We start from the raw sequence: 27,581 nt of genomic DNA, 5'->3' as shown, positions 1-27,581 counted from the left end.
GCCCCCCTCCCCCTCCAAATTTATTTATTTATTTTTATTTTTAAAAATCCTCACCCTCCCCTACGAATTTAATTTAATTTTTGAAAAAATATAATTAAAAAAAGAAAACAAATTTTTTTAATTTTTTTTTTCAGACTTGTACCTGCAAGTCCGTACGGCGGCCCAGGAGGGGGAATTTTTTCAACTTGGAGGGACAGAAGCCAATTTCGACAAATTGACAGTCGATATTGGGGTTTTTGGGTCTTCTGAGCTCAATAGCGATGACAAATTTGGTAAAAGATGCTCCAAAATTGCATATCACTACCGGGACAAGTGACCACCCTCCACCTTCAAACGACTCTACATTTGTCCTCGAATGTCAGATTTGGATGAAACAAAAAATGATTCTAACTTTCTCGAACCTCCTCAATCCAAAGGTGACCTCAAATTTGACCCAATAAGCTTCAATAATAATCTGCAATAGAAAGCTCCAAAATGCAAAACCCCAAATTTCTCTCAATTGGCAAACTAATGGTACTCCAATGGCTCTGATACCATGTGAGATTTTGCCAAGTTCTAGAGACAATGGAAAGCACAAATAAGAGAGAACAAAATGGATGATAGGAATAAACTATGTTCTATTAAGATGAAAATACTGATCAATTGGATCATAACAGTTACATACAATGAATATGAGCATGCAATTATAGGCAAGACTATATGGATACGTGAGCACACAAACATGACATGTGGCTCGATAAGAAACAAGGGTAGGTAGGAAATAGGTGTGGTAGGTAGGAGAAACAATGAAATATTCCACATGAGGTGGATCACCCACCGAAGGTGGAATTATCACTCCACCATAAGTGGATTTGATAGAGTAATAACACGATCACACCATAAAAGGTGGAAATCTCCTACAACACACTATCCCCAATGTGGCACAAACACCCAAGTGTCTCATACCCAAACTACTATGAAATGCATTATTCTAAGTAAACTTAAGTAAGGTGTAATAATGACCAAGATGAATAATTAATTACACCAACAGTCATGAAAAAGACGACGCTAATTATAAATTTTAAAAAATATTAAAAATATTTATTTTTAAAAAAAATATATGGCTGGCTAGAGGGGAGAATAGTTGTTAAATGAAAACTTTTAAAGGGTAAAATTTATTTTTTGAAAGACAAAAGTTGATGTTAAATGAAAACTAATGAAAATTATCAAATTCTAATAAGTTTGACTTTAAAACGTTATTACAAGAAAAATATTCATCAAAAATTAATTAAAATGTTATTATAAAAAAAATATTCATCAAAAATTATTTTTTTTCCCATGCACTAGATATTGAAGTTATCTATTTGGGAAAAAAAAAAAAGAAAAATAACATGGTTTGATATTTCTTTTATTATGTTAGTTGGACCTCAATTTTTTTGAAATTTTTAGCAATTCAAATTTTGCAAACTACAAGCATAAGCTTCATCAAGAGTTCTACATTTCATTAGTTTACATCATTTTAAAATTCACAACTAAATGCTACTTTTATGCATGACTGAAGTTGAACATTTTTTGTTGTGTTGGTCATTTCCTTTAAAAAGGTGTGACATAACTTTGTACTTTTACCATTTTATTGAATAGGGCTATAAAAAACAAGTAGATACAGTTAATAGCTAAATCCTTCAGAACTTTCAATCTTCCCTTATTGAAGGAAAAGACCAAAGGATTCACATTAGACACTATTAATGGTCATTGTAAGGGGCTGCTGTCTCGGGGAGACCAATATGCTTTTGGGGTTGTAAGTCCCTTGTTATTCTCAGCAGGTGGAAGTTGTGGTGATGGACATATGGATATTACCAAGCTACATATGTGTGAGAACTGGACGAAAAACTTATATAGGGGGAAGCAGAGTACCCCGACCGTTCACGAGGGAACTTATCTACATTGTGCTTTGCTTTCCCACAGGTGAAGGTTCATGGTGGAGAAATCCAAGGAGGACCAAAACAGCATTCTAGCGAGCAAAGGAGTTCAGAGCAATTGCAGAGCAGAGGTGAAGTAGGAGCAGTAGCAAAGTAGCAGAGCGACTTGGAGTCCCCGTTCAGGGAGGGGGCCTGGGTCTTGTACTGGGTAAGTCGTCGCGGGCTCACGAGAGAGTCAGTGGTGTGCCAGGTTGAGTTCCAAAGGAGACAGGGTCTTTGTGGATCAGGAGTCTACGTGAGAAACTATAGCCAGGGGCGAGGTGCAGTGGTATCTGTAGCGATGTTTCAAGAGTGGACGTTGATCCAGGGACGAGAACTTGTAATCGAGTGCTGGGGAAGTACTCGGGGTAATGACCAACGACATAGTTGGAATTGTTTGTAGACCGGGCCAGGGGCCATTCTTCAGATCAATAAAGCTATCTTATTGCCCAACATTGTGTTATTGTGTAAGGATTCCACTGTGCAAGTTTGTACGTGTTGTGCAAGTGTGTGTGTGCAGGTTCTGGAGCTTGGGAGTGCTTACCAGCGTAGTCCAAGTTCTTGGAAGTGCTTGGATCTCACAGACAAGTACCTAAAAGATCGTCGGTGCTGCACGGGAAAACCTAGCCCCGTGACAGTTGGTATCAGAGCACAAGGTTTTGATACCCCAAGCTAGCACACTAAAAGGGAGTTCAATTTACAACAGTCATGACGAAGTCAAAAGCGGGGGATGTTGACAAGGAGTCAGAGGGGGAGCAAGGCTCACCCCATATTCATGTCACTGAGAGGTCCAAGACAAAGGAGTGACTTCTTGAATTGAGAAATTGTTTGGAGGCTTTGGAAGAGATGGAGCTGTTGATGCGCGCGGAGGCTGCCGAGGTAAGATTGGACGTTGCTGAAGGTGAGATCAAGGATCTCCAGAACAGCAAGAACGAGTTAGACTCGAAGACGAGTTGAAGAAGGCTCTTCGGGAGATCGAGTTTGTCAAGAGTTGTGTTTCTCAAGCAGGGCTTACCAAGGGTACAAGAGTGACACCACCTGAAAAGTATGAGGGTGATCGAGATGACAAGATCATGGAGAATTTCTTCTTCGACATGGGTAGGTACCTGAAATCCACGGATGAAGAAAAGGTGGAGATGGCCACAGGATTCCTCACTGGAGTAGCAAAGCTTTGGTGGAGGACCAGACTTTAGGACATGGAGGCTGGCAGGCCGGTAGTCAAGGTAGACACATGGGATAAGTTGCGGGACATACTCAAGGAGCAGTTCAAGCCAGAGAATGCAGGTTGGACCTCCTTCAAACAACTTTCAGACCTGAAGCAAACAGGGAAGATCCGAGATTATATCAAAGCTTTTTGGGTCCTTATGTTGGAATTTCCAAATATGGATCAAGATCTCAAGTTGTACCACTTCTTGAAGGGTCTGGTACCGTGGGCTCAGAATGAGCTACAGAAGCTGAAGGTTCCAAATGTTGAGGAGGTCATTTCAGTCGTGGATCAACTGGTTGACTACAAGGATTTGCTGAAGGCATCGGGTGGATCCTATCCGCCGAAGAAGGACAAGAAGCAATTCCAACCCAAGGATGATGGAAAGTCTAAGGGAAAGGGGGACACTTCTAGCAGTAAAGAGAGCGGGACAGGGAAGTCCTCATCTAGTAAAGGTTCCAGCAAAGGTTCAAGAGACACCGAGTGAAAGGGTGACAAGAGAGGGCGTGGGTGTTTCATCTGTGGAGGCTCAGATCATTGGGCGAGAGAATGTCTGCAGCGGTAGAGGTTGAACTCTACATAGATGTCAACAGACCAGGATGGTCAGATTGCAGCGATGGGTATGATCCAGTGTTTGGGTGCAGTCAATGCCATCGAGCAGCCTAGGGCAACGACTGCCAAACCTGAGAACCGCAACAAGTTGTGTTACATGGAGGCCCAGTTGAGTGGGAAGTACACAGTGGCTATGGTGGATACAGGAGCTACTCACAACTTTATCTCAGCCGGGAGAGCTAGAGATCTGGGGTTGAAGGTGCAAGCAGATGCATGCTCTTTCAAGGCGGTGAATTCCCCGTTCAAAAAGATCCATGGTATTGTCCGGGACATACCACTGAAAGTCGTCTCATGGTAGAGTCGCATGGATCTGATAGTGATCGAAATGGATGATTTCGAGTTGATTTTGGGTCAGGAGTTTTTGAAGATCGACAAGGTTGCGATGATACCTCACCTAGATTCGTTGGTGTTTTTAGATCCGAAGCAGACATGCTTGGTGAAAATGACAGAGAAGCGACAGTCTGGGAAGGCTTCGATGATTTCAACATTGGGAATGAAAAAGGTGGCCAAGAAGCATGGCAAGGAACCGATGTTTCTAGCAGCACTACTTGGAGGTTGGGATGAACTTGAGGATGTGCAGGAGACACCCATTCCACCTAAAGTAGAGGAAGTCATTCTAGAGTTTGAGGACACTATGCCGGTCAAGCTACCCGCTCAACTCCCAGAGAGGAGAACTGTAGATCACAAGATTGAAATGGTACCAGGGGCGAAGCCACCAGCACAGGCTCCGTACAGGTTATCTGGTCCCGAGATGGTAGAACTGAAGAAGTAGTTGGAGGAGCTGCTTGAGGCGGGTTACATCAAGCCATCCTGTTCTTCGTATGGGGCGCCCATGTTGTTCCAGAAGAAGAAATATGGAACATTGAGGTTATGTATCAACTTCAGGGCCTTGAATAAGTTGACCATCAAAAATAAGTATCCCCTTCCTCTTATTGCTGATTGTTTTGACCGATTGTTTGGGGCAAAGGTCTTCAGCAAGCTTGATCTTAAGCAGGGCTACTATCAAGTGAGGATTGCAGCAGGAGACGAGGAGAAGGTTGCATGTGTGACCAGGTATGGGTCATACGAGTTCATGGTGATGCTGTTTGGGCTATGCAATGCACCTGCAACATTTTGTACACTCATGAATGATGTGTTCCGACCTCTGTTGGATAAGTCTGTGGTGGTGTATCTGGACGATATACTAGTTTACAGTAAGAACATGGAGGAGCACAAGCAACACTTGGCAGAAGTATTTCAGTTACTCCGGGAGAACAAGATTTTTGTCAAGAAGGAGAAATGTGCGTTTGCTTAGGAAGAGGTGCACTTCTTGGGGCATATCATTTGAAAAGTCCAGATCCAGAGAAACTAAGAGCAATCCGGGATTGGGAACCCTTGCAAAATATTCATGAAGTGAGGTCATTTCTTGGTTTGGCGAATTATTACAGGAGGTTTGTTGAAGGGTTTTCTAGATGTGTTGCACCCTTAACAGAACTTCTAAAGGAGGACCGGAAGTGGAAGTGGTCAGACAAGTGTTAGATGACCTTTGAGACACTCAAGGAGAGACTCACGTCGGCGCCAGTGTTGGCATTGCTTGATTTCACGCGGCCATTCGAGGTTCAAAGCGATGCTTCGGACTTTGCAGTCGGAGGGGTGTTGATGCAGGATGGACATCCAGTGGCTTATAAGTCAAGAAAGTTGTAGGATAGGGAGAGGAATTACCCTGCCCATGAGAAGGAGATGACCGGGATCATTCATTGTCTTCGAACTTGGAGGCACTATCTCTTGGGAACGCAGTTTGTGGCGAAGACAGACAATGTTTCCTCAACGTATTTTAAGACTCAGGCGAAGCTCACTCCAAAGCAAGCCAGGTGGCAAGAGTTCTTAGCAGAGTTTGATTTGGAGATTCTCTACAACCAAGGAAAGAAGAATGTTGTAGCAGATGCTCTGAGCAGGAAGGGATAGTTAGCTGCTATTGAAGGGGACCAGGAGGCACGGCCCGAGGCTAGCCGAGTGGAACTATCTAGCGAGGTGTTGGAGTCTATCAAGGAGGGGTACCTAATGGATCTTCAGGCGGCGGAGCTGTACAAACAGGCTAAGGAGGGTAGGACTTAGAAGTTCAGCATCAAGGATGGGTTGTTGTTGTTCACCCAGGATCGAGTTTACCTTCCGAAGTGGAAGAATGTGAGGAGGGAAGTTCTCAATGAATGTCATGATAGTCTGTGGGCAGGCCATCTAGGATAGAAGAGAACCCTTGCATTGGTTGAGAGAGGCTTCTACTAGCAGAACATGAGGAAAGATGTGGATGAGTATGTCAAGAGCTATCTCATATGTCAACAAGATAAGGCGGTAACTAAATCTCCAGGAGGTTTGTTGCAGCCCTTACCTGTACCAGTAAGACCGTGGGCGAGCGTGAGTATGGATTTCATCACAGGGTTGCCAGAAGTGGACGGGTATAGTAGTATCATGGTCGTGGTTGACAGGTTCTCGAAGTATGCTGTTTTGTACCGTGCAAGGCATCGTGCAGAGCCGAGGACGTTGCCAACTACTTCAGGAATGTTGTGAAGTATTGGGGTGTTCTGTTGAGTATCGTTAGTGATAGGGATGCCCGCTTTACCAGCAATTTCTGGAAGGAGATGTTCAAGCTAATAGGGACAAAGTTGCTCATGTCGACGAGTCATCACTCGGAGACAGATGGACAGACTGAAAGGATCAATGGGGTTCTGGAGGACTATCTGAGGCACTTTGTTTGGTCGGACCAATCCAACTGGCCAAAGTTGTTGGACCCAGCGCAGTTTAGCTACAACATGTAGAAGAGTGCATCGAGTCAGTATTCACCTTTTGAATTGGCTACAGGTCAACAACCACTGACTCCTCATACTGTTTTGAGTGGATATGTCGGGGACTGTCCAGATGCAAAAGATAGGTTGAAGGAGTGGCAAGACCGAGTGGATCATGCAAGGCATAACTTGGTCAAAGTCGCAGAAAGAATGAAGCATTATGCAGACTCGGGGAGGAGTAATGTGGAGTTCAAAGTTGGTGACAAGGTCTTTCTCAGGATGGACCCAGTTCAGTTTAAGACACCCAAGGGGTTGAGTGCATCACTTGGTCGCAGACTTGATGGACCATTCACAATCGTCGGGCGGATTGGGAAAGTTGCATACAAGCTGAAGTTACCAGCACATCTTAGAGTCCACAATGTTTTCCATGTCAGCCAACTCCGTCCATATCATCATGATAAAGAGGACAACAGCAGGAACATACCAACCCGAGGACCAACATTTGTCAAGGATAGGTCGGGACTAGATGTGGAGGAAGTGATCACTGTAAAGGAGCGAGGATTTGGAAATAGGAAGTGGAGGGAGTTCTTAGTTCATTGGTAGGGCCAATCCCGAGAAGAGGCGACTTGGGAGAAGGCTGAGAACCTCTGGAAATATGAAGCGAAGGTTTTGGAGTTCTTGGAAAGGAACTCCAGCCTCCCCTTCTAAGTGTAAACAAAGTTGGAGGCCTCTGCAGCATAAGTCTAGGACTGTGTTGCCGGCATCGAGGACGTCGCCTATTTTAAGTGGGGGAGGATGTAAGGGGCTGCTGTCTCGGGGAGACCAGTATGCTTCTAGGGTTGTAAGTCCTTTGTTATTCTCAGCAGGTGGAAGTTGTGGTGATGGACATATGGATATTACCAAGCTACAGATGTGTGAGAACTGGACGAAAAACTTATATAGGGGGAAGTAGAGTACCCCGACCATTCATGAGAGAACGTATATACATTGTGCTTTACTTTCCCACAGGCGAAGGTTCATGGTGGAGAAATCCAAGGAAGACCAAAACAACATTCCAGCGAGCAAAGGAGTTCAGTGCGATTGCAGAGCAGAGGTAAAGTAGGAGCAACAGCAGAGTAGCAGAGCGACTTGGAGTCCCCGTTTAGGGAGGGGGCCTGGGTCTTGTACTGGGTAAGTCGTCGCGGGCTCACGAGAGAGTTAGTGGTGCACCAGGTTGAGTTCCAAAGGAGACAGGGTCTTTGTGGATCAAGAGTCTACGTGAGAAACTACAACCAGGGGCGAGGTGCAGTGGTATCTGTATCGGTGTTTCAAGAGTGGATGTTGATCCAGGGGCGGGAACTTGTAATCGGGTGCTGGGAAAGTACTCGGGGTAGTGACCAACGACATAGTTGGAATTGTTTGTAGACCGGGCCAGGGGCCATTCTTCAGATCAATAAAGCTAGCTATCTTATTGCCCCAACATTGTGTTATTGTGTAAGGATTCCGCTGTGCAAGTTTGTACGTGTTGTGCAAGTGTGTGTGTGTAGGTTTTGGAGCTTGGGAGTGCTTACAGGCGTAGTCCGAGTTCTTGGAAGTGCTTGGATTTCACAGACAAGTACCTAAAAGATCGTTGGTGCCGCACGGGAAAACCTAGCCCTGTGACAGTCATCAACATAGAACATTAGAACATTTGACTTGAGTGAAAATGGTGAGATCTAAACTTAGAACTCTAAGCATGGCAAGAAGTAAATGCTTCTTAATCCTATCGTATGCCTTTTTAAAGTCAATTTCGATGAAAAATTCTCATTAATTTTATCTACATGCCCATTCCATAGTCTCCCAAATAACTAAACCCTCCTAGACCGCTAAAACATTGGCAAGGGTGTATTTGTTTTGAATAAAACTACTCTATTTGGGATGAAACATAGTTTAATGGAGATGTTTTTTACACATGGCAGCAGCTTTGGCAATGATTTTGTGGGAAATATTCAAAAGGATTATAGACATCTAATTGCAAATTGACTCTGAATAATCAGCTTTATGTATGAACTTGATGTTTCCTTAGTGAAATATTGAACCTAAAAAATAAGTACTAAACAATTCAAGACAATCTATCATCATCCTCTCAAAAGATTTTGTAAAATTCACAAAAAAAAGCCATTGTAGCTAAGAACTTTGTCATTAATCATTCTAAATGCAATCAGGCAAAGCTCCTCCTAAGGAAGAAATTTGTCACTACCAACAACTTGGTATGTGAAGAGTCTATCGATTGTACTTTCATTACCAAAAAGAGTATGAAACTTTTGTAAAACTTTTGCTTATTTTCACAACTTTTATTAGAAACTTTTCACTGATATCACAAATGCCAAATAGAAGGGCGCTTCTGCTGGGAATGAATTTCCAATTTTATATCATAAGCTGCATCGTATTCTCCTATAACTTCAATCTGAATATTATATTACACGTCAATGAAGCTAAAAAAAGCCTCTCTCTCTATGTAGCTAAAACTGTACAATTTTCCTTGATCCTTTGTCATCAAATAGTTGGAATGTTGCTCTCAAGGCGAGTGAGCAGATACACTAAGATCTAACTCCTGACAAATTCTTGTCTAATTTCACCAGTGTGGTTGTTAGTTTTACTAAAATTATCAGTATCAGATGACAGTTTTACTTGTGCATTATTTTTGTGATTATGGGGGAGATGAACACCTAAAGCAGCCCTGCCCGAGGGATCAAGATTATTGGACCATGCTACATCCCACTCTATGGCCTTGGCAGTAGAGCAAGCCACACTTGGCCCTGCTGGAACTGTCATGTGTGCAGCATTCTGCAATACCCAGTTGCAAACTTTATAGTTTAGTAGCACATCATAAATCATAGAGACCAGCTTGATGTGTAAATGACCACCTTGAATATGATCAGCCTAAAAACAGTAGAGAATCTAAAAAATTCATACCAAATCGATTCTTACCTGAGGGAAAAATCTTTCAAATATCATCCTATAAAAGTATGCTTCTTTTGTTGGTGGAGTATTATCAGGGTAAACATATTTTGCATTTGTCATCATTGCATCTGTAATCTGATAGCCACAATACAGATATTTCATTATCTTTTAACCATTGAATACTTCGAGACACTGGGGAAGACACTAAATCACCGCCTTCTGAAAAGAGAATGAAAAGCAAAGTGTCTACGATGGCTGTTGCAAATGTTAACCCAAATTGCATCAATCAGAAATAGCACAGTAGAAAAACTTGTTTAAACTATTTAGATTTTATCAGCAGTGTCATTTTTGTTCAGTATAAACATTGTCTCGTAGGGGTATGAATTGATAACTTACCCAATTAAACATTTAATACTGATAGATATAAACAACTGTTGGCATTAATTTAAAAAATTGAAGGTTTTCCAATGTAAATATATTTTGAATGATAAAGAGTTGAAGAGAGTGAACGAAAACACCTGTATAGCTGCATGCTCTTAAGGCCGTCTATCCAATTATAACCAACTCCATCACTGAATTGCTCGTTTTGTCTATACAAGATATGCTGCAAAACAAGCATCGAAACCCTCTAATAGTAAGATTTGTACCATTATATATAAACAAATTTTATTGTTGATGCATCCTTCCATTAATGTAGAGGATCTAATCTTTGGAAAAATGTTAATTGTTGGGAAGTAATTGCAAGAGACAACCAAAAAAGATTGCTGGGTAAAAGCGTTTTACTTTTTAAGTTTTTAGAGATTGCTGGCTTGACTTGACTGCTTTTATGTGTTTTACTTAAAATTTCTTGTTTAAATCTTTGTGGGTGTGATTTTCAGAGAATGATTTCATTCCGTCCATATTTTGGGTGAATTGATATCTATTATATTTCATTTTAGAAATTAATATAAATATACATTATTCATAAATAAATAACTGATCAGAGGTCATGAATTAATGTAGTTCACCAAACAACCTTATAGTACTTGTTTTCTTTGTGTTGAAAATTTCTTTAAAAAATGCTTTCTAAACAGCCTTACGCATGAAGTAAATGATTTAATTAAAATTTTTAGGTTGAGCACATACCATAAATCCTTAACCTTAAGACCTTGTCCAAGTTAGATTTTGGGAGGACTGTTTTGCGTTGTGCTAGGGCTGCTGCCATCTGCTGCTGTAGCTGTTTCTTTCTCCTTGCTAGACTTACTAGACAAATATAATTACTAGACTTTTTAGGTTAAGGTTGAGCACATACCATAATTCCCTCCCTCATATCTGAAGAACAAATGGGCTGTGTTCCTTTCAGACATCTCAGAAGGCATCATCCTTACTCAAGATGCTATCCATTCTAGCAAACAGGATAACAGAAAGATTATGGCAATAAAGCTGGACATGGACAATGCTTTTGATCAGCTAAATCATAAATCAATCTCAACACTGTTAAGCTCCTCAAATTTTTTAGGCTATCCATAGTGTTGAAGTAAGGCTGATCTCTCTCACCCTACTTGTATATTTTATCTGTATAACTTCTTAGTAGAACTCTTGAACTATATTGACAACAAAAACTCCTTGGTATTCCCAATTTCCAAGGTGGAAAAGAGCTTAACCATGCCCAATTTGTAGACATCTTCTAATTAGGAAAAGCCACTCCTTAAATTGCTCGAAGGTTTTGTTGATGACACCATCTTGTTAGGAAGAGCCACTCCTCAAATTGCTCAGAGGTTTGTAGATGACACCATCTTGTTAGGAAGGGCCACTCCTCAAATTGCTTGAAGGTTTACTTTTGTCCTTTAGCCCTACTCTGTTGCTACAGTTTGCTTGGTGAATACTAACAATATGAATGCTACTCACATTAGAATGCTGCTCATATTTCTATAAATTTGGGTTTCAAAATCAGCCCTGAACAATCCTCCTCCTACTTAAGAGTTCTTATTTCTTTCAATGAGCCAAAGCTCAACACTATTCCTCTACTCAATGAAAACTAAGATCAATCATTGGGCTAATATGTAGCTAATCCCTCTTGCTCATTCTAGATTACCCTTGTATTAGATGAGCATAATAAGTGCTCCTCGGTGCATATTGAGTAAAATAGAAGTAATGTCCCCTACTGGGACTTAACCCAATCTGTTCTAAAATTCTTCAATTAGGGTTTGAAGAAATTGTTATCTCAGTATCCTGATGTAGGGCCTGCAACCAGGTTAGTGTCACAAGATAAATAATCATATAAACCAATATGGAACAAACACAGTTCAGATTTACTATCGTAACATCCAAGATGTACATATGGAATTCCCTCTGAAATTCTATCCAACCATCTCATCATTATTACGGAGCACCAGTTGGGAGATCATACAAGGCACCTCGAGCCATTCCACCTAGCCCAGGAGCACAAGATGACAACCTTCCTCCGGCCTTCCCCACTTGGGGTGTCTCTACTGGCGTGGCTTCCTAGCTACATGCAATCCTTAGTATGTACCATGTCTCCCTTCCAAAATGAGATGACCCGATGGATGAGAATCCTAAAGGGAATTATCACGTGTCACATTATATACAAACAAAAATAAAGATATCAACATTTATATACATATCAGCAAGGTAGAAGATTATATCTAACATTTGTAAGATTAATAATTATCAATGCTAATTATTAGGCCATATAAATATATATACACATATCATACCCTAGAATTGGGTACACACGTAGGTTGCTGGCTTATTATGTGTGCAACCTGAAATGATACCTTTTATCTGCTCAATGCTTAGTACTCTGAAATGTCTTGCTCTCCGATGATGATTACTTAATGATTGCTTGGATCGGATATTTATATCTTCCCATGGATGGTAGAAGTCACAACCCCTCATACGCTTACAATTGTTTGTAAAAGAGGTGATTGTTCGTAACTAATGCTTTGCTTAACCTTATTGAATCATTTCTTAACCTTCCCTCCAATCGCATCTTAACCAGTGTTACCCGGGGATGCGTTTCCGGCATAATTTGACCTGTCCTGGAAAATCGGAAACTTTCGGAAACCTGTACTCTGGCTGTCCCATAAAATTAATGATTGAATTTTGATTATTTTATTTGACTTCCACTCTCATGCAAACTCTCAATTTAAATTATTTAACACAAACGTTATATGTTAAGGTTTTATAATGTATATAAGCATGCTTTGTCCATGTTTTTATATGAAAATTTAAAATTTCCCTATATATTTTAAATTTTCCCTATTTTTTATATAGTTGTCCTCACTGCCATCCCCTACTCTGGGAAAAAAATCCGTCCCGGAAACCCGTTTCCCTGTCCCCCCGTCCTGGAAACTCGGGGTAACATAGATCTTAACACTTGATTGCTGATTTTATTGTGGCTTGGGCAATTGCTATCATAAGGAAAGGAGAGACAGTTTATCATTATTTGATATGAACTGTATTATTGTTATTGCTGCCTGAGGTGGTTGTTGGATTAATGAAGAAATCGCTGTCCATACACCAATACAGGGTTAGATTGTTTTCCCTGTTTACTGCCTGAACATTTTGGTTTCGAATAGAAAAATGTGAAGTCTTACTAGTAAGACGATTTTCTGAATACCTATATTTGAAATCATCGAAGGATGGTGTGGAGAATTAAGGGGACATGACAGTCCTCCCTTCCTGAAATTTGCTTGTCCTCCAGCAATGCCAGTTTTAATTTTATCAAACGAAGTCGTCTACCAATATGAGGATCCCCCAAATCACCCTTTGGGAATTTTTAATCTTTCTTGTGATGTAATTAGCTTCTTCTATACACTCCAAGGTAATTTAGAAATTGGAGGTTCTACGTCAAGTGATGTTTCTTTCATTATCTTGATTATGTCAACTGGTGCTAACATGATGGACATGCTGGAAATATGTCAGGTCTAAACCAAACACGAAGCATACACATGGATATATGCAAACACGGAGCATACAAGTGAATGCACATATTGTTAGATTCCTTCTCATTGACTAGAATAATTCCTTGATTCATCTTTACCCTACAAGATGGCAGGTTCACGCTTCGCTACCATTTGTAGTGTCCCCTTCCTAATTTGACCTAGAATTTGCCCTAGAATCACAATTGCAACAAATTAAGGTACATCTTACCAAGTAAATACCTCTTTAAATAATGTGATCTTGGATTTGAATCCTGCAATTATAACATAAGCAATATGCTTGTATTATTCAAGCATATCAGGGTTTGGAGGAAGAGACATAATGGGTCCTCAAGAAGCCATTTCTACACTAAGCCCCAGAGCAGAGTGAATGCCAAAGCCCTCTTGGCCTCAGCGGGCAGTCAATAAGGACATCCACTGAGGTGGCCTACTTAGTGGTTTGCTTGTACCTTCTTTCCCAATCAATGTCTCATCTCCCTAAAGACAAGTGCCATCTTGCAGAGTTGGGTGGAGGTCATAAGTGGGTTCCTTGGCTTTTCTATGTAAGTGCCCTCTGATCCTGGGAGCCATTATGGTTAACTCTAGGATGGCCTAATCACTTAGCCTTCTTAAACCCCTTTTGCTTACACCCTAGGCTTTTCCTACAAGATGGGATTTAGACAAGCAAGCATATCTTATATTCTATAGGAACATATACTTAAGCAATATCAATTATGCATAAACAACAAGTGATTGTAAGAGGGATAGTGCTGAGGAAGGCAGATCTGATATAGTATCAGTCTGTCGTTTTATACCTGATCTGAGAATGAATTCACTTTGGTTTATATGCTGTTCAACCTCTATGAGTCAATCCTGAACTGAAGGGTTGTTATGCTGAATGCTTCAATCTTCCTTGGCAAATGTATTTATTTACTGACTGTGCTTGTAATCTGATTCTGCTTGAGAGATTTGATGATGATCCTCTTCATGTCTCATTGAGGAGACACATCTCTTTGGAAAGAGATATCCATTCAAACAGGTCATGTCTCCTCATTGCTGCCATATTATTCAAATCAGATGTGCACTGCTGATTATTCATTACAATGCTTATTTTCTATTCCCCAAGTTGATCTCCCTTGGATGTATTCCTCAAATGAAATCTTCTCCCCTTTACATCTTCCCATGTGAGGGAGAGTTGCACCTGTTGAGACATGGACCAGCTAGGACTCGAACCTAGGACCTTCCATACGCTGCTGGAGTGCTCTACCACTGAGCTACTGGCCCCTCTTGGACCAGTCCATCGTCGGTCCGGGTGTGGCTTATTTCCAACACCAACACCCCCCCTTAAGCCACACTTCTCGTGTGCTTGGGGCACCTAGCCTGGATTTGGCTCTGATACCATGTTGAGACATGGACCAGCTAGGACTCGAACCTAGGACCTTCCATACGCTGCTGGAGTGCTCTACCACTGAGCTACTAGCCCCTCTTGGACTAGTCCATCGTCGGTCCGGGTGTGGCTTATTTCCAACACCAACACCCCCCCTTAAGCCACACTTCTCGTGTGCTTGGGGCACCTAGCCTGGACTTGGCTCTGATACCATGTTGAGACATGGACCAGCTAGGACTCGAACCTAGGACCTTCCATACGCTGCTGGAGTGCTCTACCACTGAGCTACTGGCCCCTCTTGGACCAGTCCATCGTCGGTCCGGGTGTGGCTTATTTCCAACACTAACATGTTGATTTTATGATCAGACTAATAACAAAGAACATAAAACAATAAACGCAATACACATAACACAGTAGTACCCTAGGAAAACCTCCCTCTTGGAGGTGAAAAACCCAACAACAATTATCTCAGTTTATATTAAATCAAACACAGTAGCACAATTACAACATTCCCATGCTAGGGCAGACTTATCTGAAATGCTATGACCTTGACAATCCTTCAAATGCAGATCGCTGTCACTGTAACTTCATTCGGCAGCACTGAAGGATGTTCGCTCAGCTTGGAATACAAGTTCGCCAGCCTTAAGACAGATTCAGGAACCCTCGGTTATTTGCTGATTGCAGAGATAGGAAATTCGCTGATTATATTGATGTTAGAATGATCACAAATCATCTTGTATATATATGAATTAATGCCTCCAATAGATCATAGTCGGCCTTGTAATTTTGGCGCCAAGAATAAGATCAGACCTTTAATTACAAGTTACATATAGGTCGGCCCTAATTACAAGTTACATAATTGCACAAGGGGTTCGCCCATTTAGGGTCAGACCTAAAATGCTTTACAAGTTACACAAATTACATGATGCTGCCCATGATTACATAAATAACTTAAACTAGAATCCGATTCTAGCTACATATTTCAACAACACCTCTTCATCATATCTGCCCTTTGTAAGGGTCACAACCTTTAATAATTATCATGCTTTGAAAGAGTTACGACCCTTCATCGTTTCTGCCCATTCCTTTCTACTTCCATTAATCCCCTTCTTTCTTCTTCCTCCCTCATTCTCCTTTCAACTGAGGCTCTCTTCTCCCTTTTATATCTCATTTTTGAGGGAGTCACAACTTTTCATTTCATGCCTTTTGACCATTCATTAAACTTCATTAAATTTTAATTATATTTTAATTTTTATTTACTATTTTAATGATAAGAGCTATCAGTAAGGAGATAGCGCCCTTGTATTAATTCAAAAACAGGTTACAAAAAGGCCTCGCACCCTAACAGCAAGACAGTAGTCAACACTACTATCCATCTATCCTAGAGCATAAAAACACACTAGTGGACAAAGCCAGACTTATTCCTACTACATATTATGCACCACCATTGAAGGTCTGCATGATGACCCCAGCAAACTCTCCAAGATTAGTTACATTTTCAGTAGCCCCAGCCGAGAACCACCATGTCTCTGAACTTGTGACTCTGCGAAATGGGGCCATGTTCCCATTTTGCACAACGCACCTGAAGACTTCCCAAGCGTCCTCCCCGAAAGTTCTCATCATCTCCTTCAACTCTTCCTTCTCTACTCGTCTACGCTTTTCCCTTCGCTTTTCACTGTCTTCTGAATCATCACTCCCATCATTTTCACTTCCTCATCTTCCTCCTCTAAGTCAGAGGGCAGAAACATATCCGGCTGAAAATAGGTTTTTAGGATACTGATCCATTCATTCTCCGGTAGGCTTAGTATGGCGTTGGCGATGCTGTTCCCATTAACGGGCTTGACAAACGCGTTCAACATCTCCACAGCTCTTTCCCTGCACTCAATGATGTCCACCAAAGGCATAAGAACCGCCTCATAAACCGTGGCATCACACTAGTGGCGATCAAAGTTAAGTGTGATTCCCATAAGCCCTTTTACCGCATCATAAACATGCTCTTCTGTGATGAACAGGCTGCGGAGCTGAATGTCAAGCGTTTCTTCATAATTCATACACTCGATGTTGCCAAAGTATGCCATAGGCAAGGCCACAATCCAGCGTGCCCACTATCAGAACTATGCAACCGGACCTTGAAGAAGGCCAATAAATATACTCTCTGAAATCTAGAAGACTCTGCATAGAACAACACATGCCAAATCAACCAAGATCTCGCAGGCTGCAAGTATCTGTCCTGTCGTCTCTTTTGTCGATCACATGGAGCTCGGACCGCCGGCACTGCAATTTTGAGAATCTAGCCTGCTCAAAGTGAGCGAAACCTCTGCCACCTATCCTAAAACAGAGGCCTTGCTATAAGGAACATCATCCAACCCCGTCACATTTCTTTATCAATAAGTCTTTTCTGCACAGATCCGTAATCTCCATACTCATTGCTTTAGGATCCACTAACACTTCTACTATTTCTGAATTGACACCAAGATTTGCAAAAAGATCTGCTACTCAATTACCTTCCCTGTGGATGTGAGATATCTCGTATGACTTAATTGCTTGAAGAAGAGACTGAATGTGTGGCAACCATTTAGCTAATTTCCAGTTTAGCAGTCTAGAGTTAATCACCCCATTTATGATAATCTGGGAATCGCCCTCAATCTGCATGTTCGATAGACCCTTCTGTTTGCAAAGCAATAATCCGGCCTCGAGGGCTCTTATTTCAGCTTCATTATTTGTAGTGCTGCCAATATATCCGTAGGTACCAAACAAAATATTCCCATCCTCATTCCGAACAACTGCTCCGTAGCCAGCCTTATCGGGATTGCCTCTGCAGGCCCCATCAAAGTTGAGTTTTACCCAATTGCTATGAGGCTTCTCCCACCTGACTTCTTTCCTATTGATTTTCCTTTTGGGATAATGGGATAAAGCATTTTTGAAGGACCAGTTCCTTTCCATATCCAAGTCCCAATCGTTGAACTTGAATTTCCTGACATTCCTTGACTTACCACAAATGACTTCTTCTATGGCTGCCTTGAGGTTGTCAATGACTAATTCAATTGGCTTAGACACTTCTTTGAATATTCGTTTGTTTCTTTCTTTCCAGATAGTCCAAACAATCATTGCTGGGCCAACGAGCCACAAAACACCCCATTTTGTCTGATTGAGCAAAGGCCACGCGACTATGAATTCTTTTAGTGATGCATTTCTGGCTGTACTCAGGTTAACCATATTTATGAACCAATCCCAACACCTTTGAGCAAATTTACAATTGAAGAGTAGATGGTCCACCGATTCTTCCCCTGCGTTGCATAACACACACCAGCTTGGTCCCTGAATACCTATAATTTTTAGTCTGTCACCAGTGAGAATTCTCCCATTCAGAGCTATCCATAAGAAAGCCTCTGCTTTAGGCATAACCCACTTATTCCAGCACAACTTGCTAGGCCAGCTCGGATTGATAGCTCTATGCCTCTGGGCTTCATATCCCAACTTAACACTGTATTCCCCAGACTTAGCCACACACCAGAATAGACTGTCTTCCTCATCTGACGCTAGAATTGTTCTATTTCTCAGCAAATCTTCAAGTTTTTTACATTGCTCCAGGTTGCCTATAGTTATCCGTTTCCACGACCTCGTGCCATGCTGCTCAACCCCCTCAAAGTAATTGGAAACTTGTACACCTATAACAGATTCAATGGTATTGATCCAATCTTGATCATCAAAACTTTCAGAAAGAGGCGACTCCCCATCCCATGAATCCCTCCAGAACTTTGCCCTGCACCCATTGCCAATTCTCCAAGAAATATGATTCATGATGACATTCCTGCTTTTCCACAAAAAGTTCCAGGTGGGGGAGCCCTTTTCTAAGTCTGCAGCAGTGAAAATTCAATTAGGTTCATCAGAGTCCAGATACTTTTTCTAGAAAATTCTGCACCATAGTTTATTGGGGCATTTATACATCTTCCAAGATAGCTTTGCTCCAAGGGCAAGGTTTTGAATATTCATTTTTCTCAGCCCTGCACCCCCATCCTCTTTCCGCATGCACATGGTATCCCAATTTATTAGAGGTATCTTCCTATGCTCCTTAGCTCCATCTCAAACAAATTTTTTCAACAATCCGTCTAATTTCGTACCAACTGGGTTTGACAAATGGAAACATTGCATGCTATAGATTGGAACCGCCGCTAACACTGATTTTATCATTAGTATTCTACCAGCCTGAGTGAGCCATCTATTCTTCCATTACTCCATTTTGACCTTGCATGAATTAAAGACATCATCCCAAATTTGGGACTGTCTGCTGCCCGTGTTAATTCTGATCCCAAGGTATTTAAGGGGAAGATCAGCAATATTAAAGCCAAGTCGATGCGATATGCGATTTTGAGTCACTCTGCCTGTATTGAAAAAGAAAATATGCGATTTATCCTTATTCATTTCTTGACCCAACAGTTTAGAATATTCATCTAGCACTTCAACAATACTATTGGCTTCCTTCATTAAAGCTTCACCAAACAGGATTGTGTCGTCAACGAATTGTGAGTGTGTGATGGGTGCTATCAATCTATGGACTCGGATGCCATTCCAATGCCTGGCCGCTTGCTTCATTTTAATTAGATTCCCAAGAACTTTTGCCATGATGACAAATAAAGCAGGGGATATTGGGTCCCCTTGCCACAATCCATTAGTTGCTTTGAAGAAGCCACAAACCGCCCCATTTACGAGCAGAGAGAAATTAACTATAGAAATGCAGAAGCTGACACAGTCGATCCACTCATTTGGAAAACCATAGGATTTAAGTAACTTAACCAAAAATTGCCACACCAATCATACGCTTTTGCAACATCAAGCTTTATGATCATACCTTTTAATTTCTCTTTATGTATGGAGTGCATGACTTCAGACACAAGAATAATACTGTCTGCTAACTCTCTCCCAGGAGTAAATCCGTTCCGATTCTCTGAAATGAGATGAGGTAAAATCTTCTTCAGTCTGGTAGCCATAGCTTTTGAGATAATCTTGTATATAGTATTGCATAGCGATATGGGCCTGAGATCGTGCATTGAGGAGCACTCCTGCTTTTTGGGAATTAAGGCGATGATTGTATTACTTATTTCTTTTACAAACTTCCCTTTTTTCCTAAATTCTTCTACAACCATCTAGATATCATAACCCAGGAAGTCCCAACATTTCTGATAGAATTCAGCGGTCATTCCATCCGGACCCAGGGCCTTGTGAGGGTGGAGATCAAACGTAGCTCTTTTAACTTCCTTTAAAGAGTAAGGCTCACATAACATTTTCACCTCTTCCACAGAGATCAACTTGTGTACTATTTCGAAGAGCGTACTTTCAGGTGCATCCCATGTATGATTGTAGCTCCCCAGAATTTTCTCAAAGTGGTTGAGTGCTGCTCGCTCTAATTCCGCCTCAGTGCTTCTCAATGTCCCTCCATCATCCAAAATTGCAGTGATATTATTCTTGTTTCTCCTAACTTTTGAAGAAGCGTGAAAAAACTTTGTGTTTCGATCACCCTCTGCTATCCACACCGCTCTCGACTTATGTCGCCAATAAACTTCTTCTCTGTTTAGCAACTCTGCATATTGTTCCTTGAGGAGTTTTTCATTATGAAAATCTTCCCTGACCATCCCCGCAAGCATGACTCTATTACTGATATCTTCCAATTCTTCCTCAATTCTAAGTTTTTCCGTGAACATGTTTTTGAATGAGAATTTGTTCTAGTGCTTATTTTGCTCTTAATATAATGCAATCTCTTAACAAAGCAGAAAGTAGGAGAACCCGAAAATGTGTTCCTTTCTAGCCACCATAACTTAAGAAGGTCAAGGAAATCAGGATCCCTCCACCACATGCTCTGAAACTTGAAGTAATTTTTGTTTTTGGGAGCCTCATGGTTGATAGACAAAGTAACAGGAAGATGATCCGATCCAGCTTGAGGGATTATGTTAGTATTGATGGAGAAATTTCCATTAATCCACCATTCCCCCACAAAGAACCGATCCAATCTTTCAGAAATTTTTGAGAAGTTAAGCCTTCTGTTGGTCCAGGTGAACTTACCGTTTCTAGGAATAACATCTACCACCTCACAGTTCAAAATGAATTCCCTGAAGTCTTCCATTACTCTTGTGCTCTTTCGGAGTCCTCCTTTATCATCAATATCTAAAATAGCATTGAAGTCTCCAGCCAATATTACTTTGTGCTTTTCTAATAATTGCAACTGATCATATATCTCTGTCCAAACTCTTAACTTATCATTAGTCTTAATCGGCCCATAGATGTTAAACAGGGGGAAGCCAATATCTCCCGATTTGCATATAATGTTACAGGCCATCCAAAACTCATTGGATGCAATTGGAACCACCTCAAAGACCTCAACGTTCCACAATATACCAAGACCTCCAGTAGTACCTCTAGCATCTTGAAACAATCCCTCCCATTTATAGCAATACTTGATAAATTCAGACACCTTATCGCCATTCAATTTTGTTTCCTGAAGTAAAATCATGTCAAACCCTAGCTTGGCCAAAGATCTTTTGACCAAGTGTCTCTTGTCAGGGGCAGTTAAGCCCCTGACATTCCATGATGTGATTCTCATTTCTGCCCCAGGGAGGGGCTGCCTCCCTTGGAATTCTTCATGAAGTTCAAAACACTGACAATGCCTTTTTCTGTAGCCTTTTCTTCCCTAATCTGCCTGTTGCTTTTCCTGCCTTTAACCCCTTTTGCTCTGCCCAAGAGGGTATTAGCTGACTGGCTAATGCATTTGGGGTCTAGGTTGTTTAAAACATCTTCCTCCTCTTCCGGGTCTGAATTACATGTGTCAGATTCAACTGTGCAGTCATCAATGGCGTTCACAGTCTGAGATCCCACCGGAGAGACCAGAATTTGATTTGGAATAGCAACTCTGTCAGGGTTGTCCATTTCTGGTTCCATCTGACAGGGTTGGGGGATAGGTTCATCATTTGTCTTAGCAGCCATCACTGCTTCATTTGACACGGTAGGCAGCCGGAACCTATCATTCATTTTCTTTAACCAGACCATTTTGTCTTTCTCTTCTGTCCTATGTTCTTTATTAAATGCCCTTCACACAAAGATTCTGCACCTTTTGGTTTGATGAGTTTTACTTCCACATTTTTGACAAACATGAAGTTCTTTCTCAATTTCAATGTTTTGTTTCCAAATTCCATTTGCCGTTATTAGATTTAAATGGGACGGGATCTGTTTAACTGCTGCAATTTTCATCCTTGCATACACATATGAGTCGTTTTCAATGATATCCTCATCTATCTCCAACAAAGTTCCAAGAGTTCGGCCAATTTTCTCAAGGCACGGGTCCCCCCAATATTCAATTGGGAGATTGAACAGTCTAATCCATACCAGTGAGTCGTATATTGCGAGTTGTAACGGATTAAAGTTCGGAGTCCAGGGCTGGATGTATAGCGGAGAATTATCAAAATACCAGTTCTTCGAGTTTAGGATCTGATCCCTTGTTTCTTTTTCTGCAAAGATAGTCACAAAAAATCCTTTCGGTAGGAATTTTACCACAGCATGCTTACCCCAATTATCCTCCACCCAAGGGGTAATACTTCGCCTAGGTTTCTTTGGACCAATAATTCGGGCTATAATTGCAAGGTCTTCCCAAATGCATTTTTCGTCCACCACATCATCCATTAAGTCGATTGTTACCGGACCCAGAATGCTGTTATCTTCAGTGGTAACCGGCTGCGGTGTAGCATCCATATCTACTGAAATTTTTTCACTGCTTCGGATTTTGTGAATCGGACCGTGATCGTCCGAGTCGATATCCAAAATCCGCCATTTTTTCTGCCTTTCTGCCGGAAATTCTTTCCTCTGCCCCCTGCTAAGTCCAACAAACATACCCCGGCTATGTTCCTGCGCCATCTGCATGGGTTCGCCATCCAGTGAGCGGTCCTCGAATACTGCCCTCTGCTCTTCGCACTCTGTCTGCCGCAACTTGCTCGCCATTTTTTAATTCTCTTCTATTTAAGGTTCTGATATCTATTTTTTTAATTATATTTTAATTTTATTCTATTATATTCTAGTTTAATCTTATTTTTATTCTTTTGTATTTTAATTTTTTTTTTTTTTTTTTTTTTGATTGGTAATAGGCCGAAGCCACGGTATTTTGAATTATTATTATTATTATTATTATGTTTGATTAGATTGACCCTAGACCTTCCCCATTTTTATGGAAGGCCAAGAGTCACAACTTATAATTCATTTTAGATGTCCTTATTGGGAGTTGAACTTGGGTCTCCACAGTGAGAACCCAATGTTTTAACCAGTTAAGCTCAACCCCTTGGACCTTTTGTATTTTAATTTTATTATTATTATTATTTATAATTAAATCCTATGTAAAGAGGGAACATTACAGTGGGTTAAATACACTTTGCAGAAATTCAAGTGCTAAAAACCAGATTAGTTTTGGTCAAAGAGGAAGGAATAGAATATATACAAGACCTTGGAGGCTCTTAGATAATTATAAATGCAGTCTTGAAGGATCAGTATAACTCTGCCAATATGGAATACAGTGTGCATATATTCAAACTCTGACTAAATACTACTTTTTTAGTGTGGATTTCAAACATATTTGAAGAAAAAATCAATGCTGAAGCAAACAAGCTTGCTAATGTTAGTGTCGCTCTCAAACTGGATCCCTTCATATCTGGTGTACCTGTGTCGAACTTCATGCTTCATGGTGATTTGGTTCTTGTCCTCTGCTGGAATTCATTTTGCAGCCAAAGTTCGTCTTTATGTTAATTTTGTAGTGGTTTCCATAAGTATAAGATGCTTTGACATTTAGAATTCTGTTGACTAGTTTTATTTCTGTTTATAAATAAAAACGTTTTTTTGTTTATAAAAATGAAAAATGAAAACCTTCAAAATTTGGTTGGTTGACAGAGCTCCAAATAAAAGTTGCCCAGGAGGAGCAGACCAGTCAACATAACATGCTCAACTAGTGGCTAATCTACCTCATACCATTTCAAATTTTGAGTGAATTTCTTTAAGAAATGATTCTGCCATAACATTCAAGAAAATAATATAACAAATTCAACTGCATATAAATATCATAGTTTGATACACAGTGGAAAATACCTCCTACTTGTCAAAATAATGTAAAATTAAACATGCTTCACAATTTTTTTTGATTCTTGGAGTATCAACATGTTTACTTTCAGTTTCAGAGTCTGTTTTTGGTTTGTAATTACCATATGCAACGGCAGTTTATTTTTAGTTTTCTTTTCATGCATTGTTTTAAAAGATATGCAGCCGTAAGAATGTAGGAGATATTTATGTATGGTATGCAGCAGCAGGCTGTAGGATTTAGATCTCATACAGTATTTGTTTTTATGATCTGAGTCAATAAACAGAGAATTTTTACTGTCAATTATTATTTTTGCTCTATCTGCAACTGTGCTGGTTGATATTTGTGATTTTTATTTCAGTATAGTGTAAGTGCCTATCTATAATATTTCTTTAAATTGTGAGAGGCAACATAGATAAATCTAAAATACTAATATATATTGACACTTATTCTGAGTTAGCTGTGCTTTAGCAGTAAATTTGATCAGTTTCATAGACATTATCTAGTAAGTTATGAGAATGATATATTTTCTTGAATGAGATGCCGTTCATTGATTATTATTACTTGCATGTTTGCACAAAAAATAAATGGGAGAAGATAGAGGAACCTTTGGGAGAAAAGGATTCTCCTCGTCATCAACAGCTTTGCGAAGAATCCATTTTTCAATTCGCCCAATATCAGGTCTCACCTATAACCACCAGTTACAAAATATATAAGTATGCAAAGAATTCAACAGTTATGGCCAGGCTTTTCACTGTAGTACATGTTTAATTCTAATTTTTGTTTTTTCAGTTTCATATATTGTTTCCAGATTGAACTATTGTTGGTCTTGGGTAAGTAGGTTAACAATTTACCATCTTCCACTGCGGATCTACTCCCATTACAACATTAATAAAATCTTTATCTAGAAAAGGCACACGGACTTCCACACCCCATGCTGCTGTTGCCTTATTTGCCCTCAGGCAATCATACAGATAAAGGGCTTTGATCTGCAGTGTATATCAAAGAAATACTTAAGCAAGAAAAATACATGTATAAGTCCAAATCTTCTGTAGTAAACAAAATTACTATAGCCTAGATTTTGGGTTGGATGTTTTCGCATGAAGATATATTTGTAATACTAGATACTTTCTTTGTTATTTTAGTTTTTTGGAGAGGAGTCTGGGAAAAAGATGACATCTGCCATCTGTTGGGGTTGTCCGTACATTTGTTAGTAAAAATAGAAATGGCCATCCACTACATTGGATGTTTAGATGACTGTAAAGTGGATTAAAATTTAACCTCAATATTATGCAATAATGATAATACCTTATGGCATGTTTCGTGGTGGAACTCTTCTTTACTTGGAGCCTTGTGGAAATACAAATAGCCTCCAAATATTTCATCTGCTCCTTGCCCAGAGAGAACCATTTTTACGCCAAGAGACTTAATTTTGCGAGCCATTAAGAACATGGGTGTGCTTGCTCTCACAGTGGTGACATCAAATGTTTCAATGTGATAGATGACATCCTCAATAGCATCAATACCGTCCTGTTCTAATGTATAGACAGCGAAGCATAACATTTCCATGTAAGCTTTACACTTAATTCCACAACAGAGAATATTATTTCCCTTGAATCTTAAAACTCACCTGCACAGAAAAATTAAATTCATGATGTATAGTGCCCAGAAATTGGGCAACTTCTTTTGCGGCCATTAAATCAGGGGAATCCTGCATCATATGTATCCAAACAATGAAATAAGCAAATACTCTTGATCTGCACTGAAAGTCTACAAGCTTAATAGTATTGGTCTGAGCAAAGAAGCCTAATGTTGGGTCCTGCACAAAGACTGGAAATGTCTGCAAAACTGAATATTACCTAATTAAATTTGAATATTAAACAGCTGAATTCAAAAAACTCACGGGAAACAACATAGTGTGAACTATGAAGCGTGAAAGTTCAAAAGAAAAGAAAAGTTGTATAATACTTAAACAGCTACAGAACATTTTATTTATAAATGGACCTTCTAAATATGAGCCCCTAGTTTTAAAATCTACCTCTACTAATTCTTGTTCGGGACTCCTCTAGTCCCACCATCCTTATTTTTACAGGTATTCACCATGCCCTAATTATGAGAATCGTCAGGGAAAAAGAGAATTCAATGAAATTAGTAAAAAAAAAGGATAAGCGGTGAAGAGTATTAGGAAACCTTTAAACCGATGGAGAAGGAATGGAGCTGTGCTCCCCACTGTTTAGCAATATTGGCCTCTTTCAAATGACGGACACCAACTGCGGCAACTAAGGATGAGTCTAGGCTCCCTGATAAAAGAACTCCAAAAGGAACATCTGTCATAAGCCTCTTTATCACAGCCTGTAACTAATAAGAGTCATCAATCAGTGTGCTTGAATAACAGCACAAAAATCCAAACAAAATCCTGGGAAAGGAGGAGATCTCATCTACAAATACTATGAAACCATTTTATAAGAAATGAGGCCATATCATAAGTTCAACATGGAAGGAGTGCGGCCAACTTGGAAGAAATTAAACCATATTAAAGCAAAACCATTCAGAGTACTATTGTGTGTGTGATGGATGATATGGTGTAAAACAGGATCTAGTATTAAAGTCCTTTAAAAAGGATGGTATTATAATTGCTCAAATGCTTGCCGAAGCTTCAAGGGATCATAGGGAGTAGATGGTATTTCTTTTGAATACCATGGAGGGTTAGACCATCTTCGTATGCTACCTGCACCGATCATTTAACCAATTAGTTTGGATTAAATTCTACACATACTTTCTTGATAATTTGAAAAAGCATAAATCAGCTAGATTCAAATCTAGGGTTCCCATAACATTGAACAATCAAATTCCTTCTACATATGGAATCATTTTGACAAAAAGAGTTGTTGGAGAAAACATAAACCAGCATATAATTAAAAAAGCATATAAGTGCTGCAGTGTTGTACAATATTATATATTGTGATGAAAATAATCATTTTGATATCAATAGTATAGAGCTAAAAATTGCAATCAATAAAATACATTTCAGTGTTTTTTATCCCTCAATATTTTTTGATTCAGTATAGTGTAAGAGTGGCTGTTGTCTCTTTTTCATTTCTTTCAATTTGCATGATGCAGAAGCATTTGGGACTCATGCTATCCTACACAACAAAAAAGATTTTCTTCTGGTTTGATTTTGTTGTGTTGTAGGTCTTTATTGGTTTGTTGATGCAGTTTTTGCTTTTGTTTTGGGTATTGTGTGCTTGAATGGAGGCATTCGAAATTTCTTTTACATTTTCTTTGTTGAGTAGACCTACTACATTTTCTTTGCCAAGTAGACCTTTAAGTTCCAACGGAGTTTCAAACTTCAAATTACAATTTGTTGAAACCTGCTACATTGATTTTTTCCTAGGCATTATTCTCCATTATTAGTGTTGTATTACTTCTGCTGGAACCCATGGAATAATCATCTATAACTGAGCACTCAAATTAGAATTGTGATTCATGAATTCGGGAGAATTGGAAATACGATTCAGCTATTGCACACCAGCCGATGATGGCTCTTAATGCTAGTAGAATTGGTCATAAAGGTAGGAGTTACATTAGATGGCTACATAACAGTCAGAAGAATATTCTTAAACTAAAATTGACATTTCTCTTCTCGGTCTGTTATAACTTCGGCAGACCTGGCCACAACTATCATTCACCAATGCAACAGCTACAGAACTAGACAAGTCGTTATGCCAATTGTT

At 40.1% G+C, this 27,581-nt stretch overlaps 2 protein-coding genes across 2 annotated transcripts in view; both read right to left on the bottom strand.

Moving 5' to 3' along the window:
• Positions 1 to 8,818: 8,818 nt before the first annotated feature.
• LOC131034064 (asparagine synthetase [glutamine-hydrolyzing]) lies at positions 8,819 to 26,198 on the bottom strand. Its single transcript, XM_057965413.2, is given in 9 exon segments — positions 8,819 to 9,317; positions 9,462 to 9,569; positions 9,953 to 9,972; positions 9,975 to 10,038; positions 24,455 to 24,535; positions 24,702 to 24,836; positions 25,156 to 25,377; positions 25,478 to 25,558; positions 26,038 to 26,198. Coding segments are annotated over 9 exon segments (1,095 nt in total). The 5' UTR covers positions 26,182 to 26,198; the 3' UTR covers positions 8,819 to 9,077.
• The window catches only part of LOC131873673 (asparagine synthetase [glutamine-hydrolyzing]-like), a 39,016-nt gene continuing 37,612 nt past the window's right edge, over positions 26,178 to 27,581 (bottom strand). The window contains exon 5 of the mRNA XM_059216821.1: positions 26,178 to 26,575. Within this exon, the coding sequence (XP_059072804.1) occupies positions 26,475 to 26,575 (101 nt within the window). The 3' untranslated portion in view covers positions 26,178 to 26,474. The remainder of the gene's footprint in view (positions 26,576 to 27,581) is intronic.

The sequence above is a fragment of the Cryptomeria japonica genome, chromosome 2 (assembly GCF_030272615.1).
Source record: "Cryptomeria japonica chromosome 2, Sugi_1.0, whole genome shotgun sequence".
Taxonomy (NCBI): Eukaryota; Viridiplantae; Streptophyta; class Pinopsida; order Cupressales; family Cupressaceae; genus Cryptomeria; species Cryptomeria japonica.
Note: the sequence above shows the minus strand (reverse complement) of the source record. Positions and strands in the feature narration are given on the sequence as shown.